Here is a 15,831-nt window from a genome sequence, read left to right as displayed (position 1 = left end):
CCGCATTCAAAGGTATATGTTCTAACCACTTCACTATGGCAACAATGTTTGGAGCAAACCATGAAACAGACAGTTAAACATGCATTTGTGCAATGGAGATGAGAGAGAACGCATCGCAACGCGGTTCAGACAGGATCCTCGTTGGCTACTTGAGGATCTCTCCTCTCCAGTTGAAGGGGTTCCAGGTGGTTCAGACAGGATCCTAGTTGGCTACTTGAGGATCTCTCCTCTCCAGTTGAAGGGGTTCCAGGTGGTTCAGAAAGGATCCTAGTTGGCTACTTGAGGATCTCTCCTCTCCAGTTGAAGGGGTTCCAGGTGGTCCAGACAGGATCCTAGTTGGCTACTTGAGGATCTCTCCTCTCCAGTTGAAGGGGTTCCAGGTGGTTCAGAAAGGATCCTAGTTGGCTACTTGAGGATCTCTCCTCTCCAGTTACCTCCAAATCCAAATACCTACATAGCTATGATTGAATACGTCTTTGGTTTCATGTTATTTTATATTATTAGGTGTAGCAACAGTAAAAACAAGACATTATAGGTAAACCGTGCTCTTATTTTTCATTCCTCCTGACCAGAAGACCAGGTGTTTAGACAGATATCTGGTGTTGTGTTTATAGACGTTCAGGTGTTTAGACAGATATCTGGTGTTGTGTTTATAGACGTTCAGGTGTTTAGACAGATATCTGGTGCTGTGTTTATAGACGTTCAGGTGTTTAGACAGATATCTGGTGTTGTGTTTATAGACGTTCAGGTGTTTAGACAGATATCTGGTGTTGTGTTTATAGACGTTCAGGTGTTTAGACAGATATCTGGTGTTGTGTTTATAGACGTTCAGGTGTTTAGACAGATATCTGGTGCTGTGTTTATAGACGTTCAGGTGTTTAGACAGATATCTGGTGTTGTGTTTATAGACGTTCAGGTGTTTAGACAGATATCTGGTGTTGTGTTTATAGACGTTCAGGTGTTTAGACAGATATCTGGTGCTGTGTTTATAGACGGTTGCGTACCCTCTCAAACGAGCACTTGCCAATGATTTGTAACATCACGTGAATAGCCACTAACCCCAACACCAAATGCTGAATAAATAATGGAAATGTATATGAAAAATGTTGAAAATCACAGCCCTATACAACCACACATCATATTGATACTGCCCTCATGTGTAAAGAATAAATAATGCATTGTGTTTACATTTTACATCACACATTTTGGACAAGAAATACACAAGTACAGGGAGATAAATTAAATACTTTATTTATTTTGTTTTTTTATTAAATGAGTGACTGACAGATGATGTTGAAAACACAGTGGATTCAACTCATAAAACAGAGTTCCATCGGGTCACATTGTGGACTTTTTGACCCAAACGGTGGGCTCTGTGAGAAAGCCCCACGTTTTGACCCAAACGGTGGGCTCTGTGAGAAAGCCCCACGTTTTTGACCCAAACGGACATCAAACACTCCAAACACAACACAACGTGTAACAAACAAGTTTCATACAAAAATAAAAGCTTCAACTCGTTGCGCATCAGAGGCTTTTTCTTTTATCCCATTAAGAACTGACTTTAACCATTATTTTGTGCTTCAACTAGAATTATTGAATGCTTTAACTATTGAAAAATAGCAGATATACAAGCGAGCTTGTAGATCTGCTATTTTTGGAAAAAGTCGTGGAAAATGTGTGCAAATCTTTGAATACATGTATTTTCAAAGCAAACGTTTGTAACTCAGATTTTGAGTTACAAGGCACCCTGGAAGTATCTAGTTCCAGGGTGCCTGGAACTAGATACTTTGAGATGGGGGTCCGTGGCCAAATACATATCATTTTGGGGGTCCTTCACATGAAAAAGTATGAGAATCACTGACATAGTAGTATATCAAGAGCAGACTAACTGAGCTCCAGTTAAGTGAAAAGGACCTTTTCTTTGACGATGGCTGGCCAGATTGCTGACATAGAAACATAGGGTTTTCAAAAAATCTTAGAAGGATTCAAAAGGCACTTATAAATCGGGTAAAAATTCTAATTCTCAAGATTTTTTCAAAAATAGTAGATCTACAAGCTCACAGCGCGGCACTCGGTGCCGCGCTATGAGCTTGTATATCTGCTATTTTGCAATAGTTAAGCATACAATAATGTGTACCCGTTCTGAATGGGTTAAAAAAAAACAGCAGATCTACAAGCTTGAATATTTTCACCCGATTCTATGAATGTCTTCTAAATCCTTCTTCTAAAATCAACGGTTCTCAAAAGAATTTCACGTCAAGGACCCCCAAAAGTACATGTATTTGGCCGCGGACCCCCATCTGATAATATGTTGTTCCAGGGACCACCCAGAAGCAAATATTTGAGCGACGAAAAATTATGTTATATTAGATGTATTCAAAGATTTGACAAAAAAAAAAAAAAAAAGTAAATACAAGCTCACAGCATGGCACTCGGTGCCGCGCTGTGAGCTTGTAGATCTGCTATTTTTTTTAATAGTTAAAGCATAAAAGAATGGTTAAAGTGGTTCCCTGTCCTAATGGGTCTAACAACGTAATATACTGAATATTTGCTCCTTCCAGGATTCCATCTTCTTTCTCAGAAGCTTGGGAGTACGGTATTATCAGTAAAAGACGAGCCCCATACTATACTATGTCAGCGGTTCTCAAACTGTGGGCCTGGGGCCCACTGGCGGTCCTTGAGGATAATGCAAGTGGGCCTCAAAATAATTGCCAAAACAGAAAGATTGTATTGGTAACACAGTATAACATGAATATAAATAGGAACTACTATGAAAGCATTATTTGAGATAATGGCAATTATTTTGGTTTATCGTTAGCGGAAATAGCAGATCTACAAGCTCCTACAAGTTTACTTGTAGGTCAACTATTTCAGCTTTTCTTTTTTTTTTATCTTCATTTTTTAAGTATAAAATTATTAAATGTGTCAGCAATTACTTTGTATATTTAAGTAATTCATCAAAAGAGTCGGCTGTATGCACAGCAGCCATTTTGGGGATGAGTCAGTGTTACCAATGATACTAATGAAGGCTCTGTTCCATTCTGCTCAAACAGAGTCAGTGTTACCAATGATACTAATGAAGGCTCTGTTCCATTCTGCTCAAACAGAGTCAGTGTTACCAATGATACTGATGAAGGCTCTGTTCCATTCTGCTCAAACAGAGTCAGTGTTACCAATGATACTGATGAAGGCTCTGTTCCATTCTGCTCAAACAGAGTCAGTGTTACCAATGATACTAATGAAGGCTCTGTTCCATTCTGCTCAAACAGAGTCAGTGTTACCAATGATACTAATGAAGGCTCTGTTCCATTCTGCTCAAACAGAGTCAGTGTTACCAATGATACTAATGAAGGCTCTGTTCCATTCTGCTCAAACAGAGTCAGTGTTACCAATGATACTAATGAAGGCTCTGTTCCATTCTGCTCAAACAGAGTCAGTGTTACCAATGATACTAATGAAGGCTCTGTTCCATTCTGTTCAAACAGAGTCAGTGTTACCAATGATACTAATGAAGGCTCTGTTCCATTCTGCTCAAACAGAGTCAGTGTTACCAATGATACTAATGAAGGCTCTGTTCCATTCTGCTCAAACAGAGTCAGTGTTACCAATGATACTAATGAAGGCTCTGTTCCATTCTGCTCAAACAGAGTCAGTGTTACCAATGATACTAATGAAGGCTCTGTTCCATTCTGCTCAAACAGAGTCAGTGTTACCAATGATACTAATGAAGGCTCTGTTCCATTCTGCTCAAACAGAGTCAGTGTTACCAATGATACTAATGAAGGCTCTGTTCCATTCTGCTCAAACAGAGTCAGTGTTACCAATGATACTAATGAAGGCTCTGTTCCATTCTGCTCAAACAGAGTCAGTGTTACCAATGATACTAATGAAGGCTCTGTTCCATTCTGCTCAAACAGAGTCAGTGTTACCAATGATACTAATGAAGGCTCTGTTCCATTCTGCTCAAACAGAGTCAGTGTTACCAATGATACTAATGAAGGCTCTGTTCCATTCTGCTCAAACAGAGTCAGTGTTACCAATGATACTAATGAAGGCTCTGTTCCATTCTGCTCAAACAGAGTCAGTGTTACCAATGATACTAATGAAGGCTCTGTTCCATTCTGCTCAAACAGAGTCAGTGTTACCAATGATACTAATGAAGGCTCTGTTCCATTCTGCTCAAACAGAGTCAGTGTTACCAATGATACTGATGAAGGCTCTGTTCCATTCTGCTCAAACAGAGTCAGTGTTACCAATGATACTGATGAAGGCTCTGTTCCATTCTGCTCAAACAGAGTCAGTGTTACCAATGATACTGATGAAGGCTCTGTTCCATTCTGCTCAAACAGAGTCAGTGTTACCAATGATACTAATGAAGGCTCTGTTCCATTCTGCTCAAACAGAGTCAGTGTTACCAATGATACTAATGAAGGCTCTGTTCCATTCTGCTCAAACAGAGTCAGTGTTACCGATGATACTAATGAAGGCTCTGTTCCATTCTGCTCAAACAGAGTCAGTGTTACCGATGATACTAATGAAGGCTCTGTTCCATTCTGCTCAAACAGAGTCAGTGTTACCGATGATACTAATGAAGGCTCTGTTCCATTCTGCTCAAACAGAGTCAGTGTTACCGATGATACTAATGAAGGCTCTGTTCCATTCTGCTCAAACAGAGTCAGTGTTACCGATGATACTAATGAAGGCTCTGTTCCATTCTGCTCAAACAGAGTCAGTGTTACCGATGATACTAATGAAGGCTCTGTTCCATTCTGCTCAAACAGAGTCAGTGTTACCGATGATACTAATGAAGGCTCTGTTCCATTCTGCTCAAACAGAGTCAGTGTTACCAATGATACTAATGAAGGCTCTGTTCCATTCTGCTCAAACAGAGTCAGTGTTACCAATGATACTAATGAAGGCTCTGTTCCATTCTGCTCAAACAGAGTCAGTGTTACCAATGATACTAATGAAGGCTCTGTTCCATTCTGCTCAAACAGAGTCAGTGTTACCAATGATACTAATGAAGGCTCTGTTCCATTCTGCTCAAACAGAGCCAGTGTTACCAATGATACTAATGAAGGCTCTGTTCCATTCTGCTCAAACAGAGGTACACAGCATATCTACGGTCATGTCATCAACATGGATCTGTTCCATTTCCCAAATTCCCTCCTGATTGGCTACCATTGCCTTCTAAAGTTTGTGTATGCGGCTTATCTCCCGATCGCTTATCTCCCGATTTAGGGAGTCTTACTGGTTAGTAGTAACCTGACTCCGCCAGATGGTGGCAGCAGTGCGTACCGCCCTACTTTACGATCTGAGACCGCTCGGGGAGAGTTGATATCGCTCGTAAAGTTCCAGACCGGACCAATCAGCGGCAGCTACGGGCGGGCTCTGAGCGGCTCTGAGCCAATAGAGTCTGACTGCAGACCACGTGGAAACACAGGAGGCGGATTCTGGGTGTAACGTCATGCAGACAGGCCAATATGAGTGGTTGGAGTTGGCACTCCCAGACTGTGATAGACAGACGGCCCCATCCAATCACCTGCTAAAGAATTTGAAAAAAATGGCCCGCCCCTTACATCGGGTCTGCCGGAGCAATCCCAGATGGTAAAAGTGGTGCGGTATATGCAGTATACGCACTACTGCCACCATCTGGCGGAGTCAGGTTACAACTTCTCTCCAACGTGGCTGCTGTGCTCATAGCCTGTTCACGTCCAGATTGGCTTAACGGTATTTACAAATTAAGAAGCAAACACTATTGTTGTTTTAAAAAAAAAAAAAAAAAAACTGAAAGAAGCTGATCTCGTTTGAACGTCCAAATTAAATTTCAACTTCATCTGACTGATTTGAGCGGAGCGCCGTCCGTACGTCGGTCGAGAGACGTGCATGCTGTGTGGGGGGGGGGGGGGGGGGGGGGGCGGAGCTAAGGCACAAAGATAATGTGAAAGCTGTGGGGGTCAGAGGTCAGTGTCGTTCCTCCTGACGCCATGGAACAACGACGTTCAACACGCGACCACCAGGGGGCGATGAAGGTTCCCCTCAAACATCTACGGAGCTTCAGAAAAAAACCTCCTGGCTTCCACTGTCAGGGGCCAGAAACCTGCCATCTCCGTGTTTCCATCTTTTGACGTTTATTCCGTGAATTAATGCCCAAAACGGAGATTGTTGCACAAAAGTAGCGATGATGGGGGGGGGGGGGGGGTTGCCTCTATCACACACTTCGTTTTGGGAAGAGAGTCTGGGATTGCAGGGAGAGATTCCATTTCTGGGGGGGGCGGAAGTCAATGAAAGCGTCACACAGACTCTCCTGATGGTTCTGAACCAGGCCACCACCCACCACGTGCCCCAGGCCTACAGCCCTGATTGGCTAACCCTTTCATCGGGCTGTTGAAAAAATAATGTGAAGGGCCAGACTTCACTACAACACCACTACCGCCAGGGGGTGTGTTGAGTGCATTCTGGTTTATTAACCAGGCAGGGGGGGGGGGGGGGGGGTTATAAATTTGTAACTAATATAAAGTATTAACCGCTCTGGACATACAAGGTTTTCCGACCCAACAGCACCGATATGAATGTTAACAGCTTCTATTATCATCTCTGTCGGGTGTCCAAACACTGTTACTTTTCAGGGTTCTAATAAATAATATAAAAATCATCTAAAGTAGAAGATCGACGAGCTCAAACGCGATGCTTTCGTGTGGCGCTTGTAGTAGGCTATGATCAAGTAGGGCGTTCATTTACGTAAGAAACACAAAAGGTTAGAATACGGAGATACGAGGTTTCTGGAAGTTCACAGGAACGTGTGGCTTCCATGTGAAGGGTTCTGTGTTGTTTTCTACGCAGACGATGCTGTGATGTTTCCGTGTGGAGCTGGAGTCAGCTCTTGGCTTGTTTTCTCTTCAGCACCAGTTCAGCTAGCAGCTTGTATCTGATCATACAGTCCTCCTGCACAGCAGAACAAGAAAAGAAAACCAAAACGGTCGTTTATAGCAGCTTGCAAGCAAGGATTTCAGCAAAGAGTACCGTTTCATTATGAATCAGTTACTATCAAAACCTCCACCAGCTGTCTGTCTGTCAATCAGTCAGTCTGTCCGTCCGTCACGTCACACTTTCCCCCTACTCTTATCTCCGCCACCGTTGCCCCTATCCATGCCAAACTTTGCACAGACACTCCTTGGCTACCAAACCACAACCTCCACTTCTCACATGAGTAACTGTAACCCTTTCATCCACGACACCCCTGAATGACACTGTTCATTTTTAGAATCTTATGTCATATTACACTACATAAACATGCACATCTTTCCATCAGCGATACAGTAGCTCTATGGTTTGACATAGACGGAAGCTAACACGTTAGTGCACAGTGTTATCTCAGAAGAATCAGAAGACACTCAAGATCTAGAAGAAGATTAAAACAAACTAATCAGACCTTGGTCTTTCCCGGCACCAGCTTGGCGATGCGGTCCCATCGCTGGGCAGTCCCTCTGGGGTTCTGCTGCAGTGCAGACTCCAACAGCCTCTGCTGGCTCTGAGTCCAAACCACCTCCTCCTCACCCGCCTCCTCCTTCTGCACCTCCTTCTGCACCTCCTTCTGAGCCTCCTTCTGAGCCTCCTTCTGCACCTCCTTCTTCACCTAGGGGAGGCGACATGGTGTATCGTTGAGACCAGGGTAGTGTAGAGAATGTTAGCAGGGGTTAAAGCAAAAAAAATAAAAAATAAATAAAGAATCCCAAGACTGAAACTTATTTTCAGACCAATTTTACAAATGGACCCACACGACTATGGTTTAGTGATGAAAAGTGATGAGTCATCCCAAAGAATGTTTTTCGTGCAAAACAGATGCTTGCAATGGATTCAGAATCATGAAAACCCTCTAGTTTGACCCCTCACATGCTACAGTACTTAAAGCAAATTCATTTTTTACTTTTTTCCCCCTGTAATGTAAAGTTAATGGGACACCGACTCTAGCGGCTGATAACACCAATTAAGCTGGGTCTCAGAAAGGGTTATCATACCAAAATATAAACTAGAGATGTAGGAAGTCAAAAATGTAAAAAAACATACATACGGTCACCTTGGGTGGTACCAATTTGTGAATTGGCCCCTGCCCTAATTCTCTTGAATGCTGCCTTCAGGTATGGCATGGAAAGAGGGACATTTGTATTTATTTCGCCATAGTGAAAGCTGCATTCATGGTCTGGAGAGGGCACTTTTTAGGGCAGGGACTCATGAGAAACCAAATGGACCTCCATTGGTTTCATATGTATACTATCAGAGTTACATACTTGTAAGGGTCAATTTAGACCTCCCCAAAAGGACCCCAGAGTGTCCCCGGACCTCTGTGTCCCCTTACCTTATAGGTGGTTGTACTGTAAGCAACATGAAAATGAACCATAAAAACCAACATGAAAAAGAATCGTGATAATATTGTGTATCGTGATATCGCTACAAGCGCTATCACGCCCTGCCCCCCAGTACCATAAGGTACCCCCACTTCACCTCCTTCTTCACCTCCTTCCTCCCCCCCTCCTCATCCTCCTCTTCCTCCAGGGCGGTGGGGTCAAAGTCTCCCTGTCGTCTGCGACCTTTAGAGAAGATTTAGAAAAGACAGATAATTTTTAAAAGCCATTCACACATGGGCTGGTAATTCTATGTGCTGTAGAGCAGTGTTTCTCAACCTTTTTTCTGCATGGGCACACTTTTCATGTCCCAAGAATCCATGGTCACACCAACATAATACGGGGGTGTAAATATCGTCACTGTCGGGAAGAAACCTTGTATCTTCAAGTTTCAAATGTGTACGTTTCTTTGCAAAGTAAAGCCCTGCTTCATCATACAAGGCTGTCGCACAACAGTAGTGAAAACAGCAGATCTACAAACACACAACTCCTCGCAACGCGAGGTGTTGTGTGCTTGTAGATCTGCTGTTTTCACTAGTTTAAATCATTTTTAAAATGATAAATACAATACTGGCTTTCAAGCAGTTTCAAGGGGCACACTTGACCCTTCTCAGGGGCACACCAAAGGTCCCCAGGACCAGTGGTTGAGAAACACTGCAGTAGAGAGCCGCCATTCACTTTATTCTGAAGAGCCACGGAAGCCGCGGAAGCCACGTGCAATTTGTTTGATCTGACGATTTTAAAATACATGTCAGTATGTTTACTTTCGGTCGCAAAACAAAAATCCTAACCGTCACGGCCCAGTGTCGCCGTAAAAAGAGCATTTCTCGGCGTTCAAACCGTTTGTGGAAGTAGATTCCCGAGGTAAAGCTGTTTCTTTGCATCAGCAATGAACCGGAGCCTATGGAGAATAGACGCTCCATGATGCTGGCGGCCGAGTTGCATGATGGGATATGTAGTGTTTTCGCTCACCAGCCGCTAACGCATTAACTGTTCACCTGGTAACCATAGTAACCAGCTGACTCGTCCCTGGACGAGCTCTGGGAACAAGACACAAGGAAAAGACGCAAAGTGACCACATCGATGCGCCATGACACTTTCAGTGGCAAAACTGTCACTGGAAGCTGGATGAATACATGGCAGTGAATGGAGCCAGCTGGATCAGCTCATGAACAAACACTGTTTATGAACCACAATCCATCTACAAGCTCACAGCACGGCACTTGGTGTTGCGCTTGGTGTGAGCTTGTACATCTGATATTTTTTTTAGAGTTCTGCTGCCGTTGCCAGTCCTCACCGTCATTTAAAGGGTTAATATCATGGTGCCGTTGACAGCGCTCACCGTCAATCTTACTGTATTTACAGTAAAACTATTATTACTTACTATAAAGCGCTCCGGTCCCGCCCACATCGGTAATGTCCGCAATTTGTTTACAACGCACGTTGGGCGTGCACGCAAAGTGAAGCTCCTCCATAGTAAATCCACTGAGAGACCCATAAAGAGACTTCATTTACTCAAAAAATACTTTTTAATCCCAAAGCTGGCATGTTTACAGCACAAACTAGGCTCGGATGGCGGCCGCCATGACACACTGTCACATGACACACGTCATGTGACTAGATGACGTAAACGTTGAAGTCAAGTGATAATCCATCGGCGCAAAAACCCCGCCCGGCCCTTCAAAATAATAGCGGCAGCCTACGGAGGAAGCGGCGCGGCACCAAGCATCCCTTCAAAGTGAGAGGCAGCAAAAGTGTTAATATTTAAAGCATAATCCTGTTGACCCGTTGACAATGACAACGCCCTGTTGTTGCCTTACCTTTGGCCTTCCCTCCTCTCCTCCTGATGACCTGCTGTTGACCCTCCTCCTCCTCCTCCTCCTCCTGCTCCTCCTCCTGGTCCTCCCCGCCAGCAGGGGGCAGTACTTCTGTTTCTCTGTGCGTCATCAGGCTGTCTGGCACACAGCCAGGCCCCGCCCCCGGCCCCGGCCCCGGCCTCGAAGACACCACTGACTTCCCCTTCAGATCCGACAGCTTGACCAATCCTGGAGCGGGGCGGGACAAAATCAAAAAATACATTTCAAAACTTTTTCCATAACTTCTCCAAAGTATTTCCAGGCCTTTATCAAGGAAGGTTAGGCAGGAACAGACAACACCCGGAATTTGGCACACCATGGGACGCCGCCATGACACTTTTGGGTGGCGGAAGTGACGAAGTGCTCATAGACGCTAATGTTATTTTGGGTGGCCACCGGACGTGGCCACCCGCCACCCATGGAGCCTAGATGACGTTGGTGACTGTTCTTGCTGAGACCTTCTTTGGCCTTTATCAATCATACGGTGCAATATGAGACTGTTAACCCAGTGTGTTATCAATGCACCAAGACACCCTGGAGCCAAGCTGTCACCTGACAATAAGAACAGATCTATAAGCTAACAACGCATCACGTAACACTGCATTTTACCATCTAATGTTGGACAAAAAGAACAGATCTATAAGCTAACGCATCACGTAACACTGCATTAAAATAACAGATCTATGTCCCTGTGTCCTTTACATTAAGTAAGACCATACTGTACCTGAAACGTTGACACACTCTTTAAGCTGCTTCACTTTGGACGTCACCTGAAAACATACACAACATCAGTTATGACAACTTACACACACACAGTGCTTGCTGTACTGTACAGTGTGCATAATACACAACATCAGTTACCAGTATGAGTACTTACAGAAGAAAAACAACAACAACAACAGCACATGCTGTTTTCAACACTTTTCATTTCAAGGTCCGTTATCCATTTGGGCGGTTACATGTCATGACTCCGTCTGAAGCCCTTTGCACACAGGCGCGACTGGCGCGTTTATTCGCACGGATAAAACAGAATTTCATTTTTTTTAAAGAAAACAATGATTCTCTAAGACCTCATGCACACCGGATCCGAAATAGCCGTGCGACGAGTGGCTGCTTTTTTTTCTCGATCGAAACCAGTTCGATTTGTGCGTCTTGTCGAATGCGGTAAAAAACTCATCACTCCTTTTATGACTCCTTTTGGGATCCGCAGCGCCGATTCTGCAGAGCATTGCACACCAAATCCAATGCTTTTATTCATGCAGCAAACGAAAAAAAAGAAAAGAAAAAAAAAAAAAAAAAAAACGCAATTAACTCTCTTACTGCCACAGAATTTAACAAAAAGCTCCATCCACTGCCAGCTAAATTTGAGAATTGTCGCTCATCTTTGAAGGCCTACTGGAGAAAATTGGCTTTGACTATAAAGACAACAATTATATGGCAACGAAGAATAGAATGTCTACTTTGCAACAGAAAAAGATTTTGTGTTTTTATCATGTTCTATTCATTAGCTAGAGGCTGCAGAATATGGCCTAAAAAACAGCTCTTTGAGAACATAAAGCTGAGAAAAATGCATATTTGTGAAGGAGACATTTTCAGGCAGAAATCTCTCTTTAGCCTTTTATTGCTGGCTTCAGTAACATCACACGTATGATCAGTGGTTGTTTACAAACAAATTCAAAAAAATAAAAACAAGAAAGTGTTTTTTTTTTACACACTTTTAGTGTGTAAGAGCAGTAAGCGCAGTGCAGAACATTGACAGTGACATGAGCTTTTCAGCCTGAATTCTGCTTCAGCTTTCAGGGTTTTCTTTATCTCACACTTTTTAGGTTGAAGTACAGTACAAATGATTGATGAAAATAAAAAAATAAAATATAACACAACATTTTAGACACTAGAACTCAATTGTAATACTGCAAATGGAAAAAGGTTGGGGCCTACCTGTCCTTACACAGGCCTCAACCACTACATGTCTACAGAGTGTGTGTGTGTGTGTGTGTGCACGTGCGCGCGTGTGTGTGTGCGTGTGTGGGTGTGTGTGTGTGTGTGTGTGTGTGGGGCTCCATTCTGTTTCACTCCAGCCAGGCTCCTCCGGAAGGGCTCCGCCGGGTCTGCTGAACTCTGCACCCCTACCACGTACACGAGCCCATGGTCGATCTGTAAATTATACAAATACATAATTACTATAAAATACATGAAAAGTAGTACACCTCCAAGCTCACAACGCGTCACAGCAGAATGCGTGGAGGAGCCTACTATTTTCATCAGAAGGCCGTTTTAGAAATTTCAACCCCTGCCTCTCATTCTATGCACTTCCCTGCTTACCACACAAATATATATAAAAATATATATAGTAATTATGTAAAAACAGCATTCATGGTCTGGAGAGGGCACTTTTTACAGATGGATAAAAGTCAGGGGCTCAAGCCCCCTTTGATGTCTATGTGAGCATGTGCCTGGTGCTAAGTCTGATTTACAGAAAAAAGTGTTTTGTTCTTTGTGTTTTTGTCCTTGTCCTTGGACGACTAGCTGGCAATGAAGAAGTAGGCTCATCATCGTTGACTCATCATCTAAAATTATAGCCAGGAAAATATCAAAAAGTTTATATGTAAACAAATCAATTTACAATTTTGACATTTAGCAAATGACTTACAATAAGTTCATATGTAATACATAAAATGCAGATATAGTAAATAGTTACCATGCATTTACTGTCACAGTGAAATGCCCTTTATACCCTGTATATATAATGTCACAATGCAACATAGCTCTGTTTACACAAAGCTGTACTCCAACTGTATATAGGCTATCTTCCCCATTTTCAACTGTTTTTATTTATAACTGTTTTCTCATGCCAATAAAGCTTCTTTGAATAGAATTGAAAGGCTACATCATTCATCATCATCAGCGGTGTTACTGATGTTACATCATGATGTTGTTACATCAGCTACTGATGATGATGATGATGATGATGACGACGACGACATTGCGGGGCGTCCACCGTACGTGCATAGTACGTGCACGTGCCCCACGTGCACCACACGTAAAAAGAAACCTCTCCCTCTCTCACACACACACGCATCGTAGGCACGCACACACAAACTAAGCCAATAAATCCTAAATTCCCATCAAATAAAAAATCCTAGTAGCTGTGCAATGCACCGTACACTACACGCAGTACGTGCACGCGCGTGATAGGAACTCCACGTGTCCTGTATAGCGACAAAAACAAACGCATACACTTGGATCCTAACTCTATGCTTGGATCAAATTGCTGATCCGGTCCGGATACGGAAACATTTCTTGCATGTATGTGTACGTGTAAATAGCCGGATGCAGTAGGCGGGTTCTAGCCGGATCCCACTGGTTTATTCGCAATAGAGACCACTCAGACCATGGTTTGATTGACACGCCTCGGCTTGAGGCTTGAGCCTGCAGGCTTCTAGCCTAGTAAACTAGCAGGCTTCATCACGGATGCGGTGGAAAGAACGCCTGAAGCGATGCTATCACATACAGTATACATACATGCAGATGCACTGGATTCTTACCACTTTAGTTTGGACAGTAGAATCATGGCCATCGTCCAGTGAGTCTCTGCCTCTGTACGTCTGGTTGTTGAATGGGCGGCGGTCACGGCGGGCGGTGGTCTCTTGCTGCGCCGAAGATGTGGTGTTATAGGGATCCATCCAGCACGGGGGTCTCACTCTCAGGAGTGTCAAGTATGGCGGGGGTCTCCGAGTCCATATCGGGATATCAGGAGGCTATTGATCCACTTTTTGACCCGGTTCTTCGCGACCAACGGCGCCAAGAAATGGAATATGTTTCTCTTCAAAGCCAACGCCTACACTACAGGAATCTTTTTCTCTTCTTCTTCATCATCATCATCATCATCATCATCACGACCACCACCACCATTCGTGGGCGCTGCTGGGTCACCAACGCGGGTAGGTTCAGGTTGTAATCCTAAAGTTTGTTGTCGAAACTTTCCTTCCGTGGGTCTGCTGCTGACCCCGGCCATTTGGCACCTCCCCGGTGGTGGGGGATGGTCGCTTTGCTTCGGCGGAATGATACAAACAAGCAGAGGCTGAGCAGGTCCTAGTACTTGGCCTAATACATCTCAATATTCTAGTACTGCTAAATACTACTACCTACTACAATTACTATACTACTAATACTATAAAACAACTGATTTCCGACAAAATGATCGCTTGTACCAACGTTTCTCTCTCTTTCTCTACTAACGGCGATGCATAAAACAATATAGTCCCTCAGCTCAAGGCTGCTAGCAGCTAGCAGTGGCGTCAGTTCAGAACAAGCTAAGGTATGGCAACATGACTGGTGTCTGGTGAAGACACCAGTCATGTTGCCATACCTTAGCAACAGGCACGATGAAAAGTACATTTTTATTATTTCCCCCTGTCAAGGTATGGCAGCTGCATACCCCTGCCATACCCAATTGACGCCCCTGGCAGCTAGGCGCTCTGGTCGCTCTGGGCAGGCGGAGCCAGGACAGTCTGTTTACTTTTTTTTTTATGAACGGTTTCCGGCTGTCCTCAAAAGACCCCGACGACCGATTATAGATTCACAAGTTGCGCAAGGACCGCTTTTATCATAATCCATAAAAAACATCAAACGAACGAACGGCCGTATCGGCATGGGAGCTTCTTGCGGATTGGGGCGAACAGGAACGTTCAAAGCAGTATAAGAGTTAACTGTCCCTGTGTGCAAAGGGCTTAACGCTGGTGAGTAGCTAAGTTAGGGGTGGGCGATTTTATCACGATTCTTTTTCATGTTGGTTTTTATGGTTATTTTGCAAGTTACTTGACAAAAACAAGACTCTCTTGGTTCCTTTTGGGAGGTCTAAATTGAACTTTACAAGTATGTATCTCTGATGGTTTCATTTGTATACTGCCAGAGTTAAGTGGAGACCTTGACATTTTAAAGTTTGAGAACTACTGATTTAGACCAAAATGCAGGTTTAAATTGAATTCTGCAATGAATCTCTGTATTAACGATTAAACAGGATTTTTTACAATGCTCGATCAATTGTATCACGATACATACGATACCTCTGAAAAGGCATATCGTGGAGACATTGTATCATCTCAACGATAATTATCACCATATTGCCCACCCCTACGCTGAGTGGGACTATGGAGAGGTCATGAGCAGTCCCCATTTGGGCCACGGACCCACCGTTTGATGGCATTTATCCTTCGAATATTTTGTAATAGTTGGATAAGATTTTGTTCACAATTCCATGCTGTATTTGAAAATTACCCACAGTTTTTCATATTACTCAGCCTCTGTAGAAGCTAGAAACAACATTCCAAAACTATTTGATAGATGACACCTTTGGCTTTCAAAGAAAAAAAAAAATCTATGTTTCCAACTCTGCATTTGTCTGGGGACCACCTGGAACCCCCCTCAAGGACCACTGGTTGAAAACCACTGCTGATACAAACCATCACACCCCAGTTATTATAATTGTTTTAATATTTTTTATCCCACGATTTTGCAACCCATTTTCACCCAGTGCCAATTGCCTATGTAATCCTGGGCTCTGCTCTCCCTCT

The 15,831-nt window shown here is 43.5% G+C and overlaps 1 protein-coding gene across 1 annotated transcript in view; it reads right to left on the bottom strand.

The window, feature by feature from the left end:
* Nucleotides 1-6,585: 6,585 nt before the first annotated feature.
* Nucleotides 6,586-15,831, bottom strand: part of dnajc1 (DnaJ (Hsp40) homolog, subfamily C, member 1) — a 34,847-nt gene continuing 25,601 nt past the window's right edge. The window contains exons 11-15 of the mRNA XM_080727132.1: nt 10,983-11,028; nt 10,223-10,447; nt 8,503-8,588; nt 7,433-7,636; nt 6,586-6,945 (exon numbers count right to left, since the gene is read on the bottom strand). Coding sequence (XP_080583258.1) covers nt 6,877-6,945; nt 7,433-7,636; nt 8,503-8,588; nt 10,223-10,447; nt 10,983-11,028 — 630 coding nt within the window. The 3' untranslated portion in view covers nt 6,586-6,876. The remainder of the gene's footprint in view (nt 6,946-7,432; nt 7,637-8,502; nt 8,589-10,222; nt 10,448-10,982; nt 11,029-15,831) is intronic.

Source organism: Nannobrachium achirus (genome assembly GCF_963921795.1).
Source record: "Nannobrachium achirus genome assembly, chromosome: 5".
Lineage (NCBI taxonomy): Eukaryota > Metazoa > Chordata > Actinopteri > Myctophiformes > Myctophidae > Nannobrachium > Nannobrachium achirus.
The sequence above is the reverse complement of the archived record's forward strand: the minus strand, read 5'-3'. Positions and strand labels throughout refer to the sequence as shown.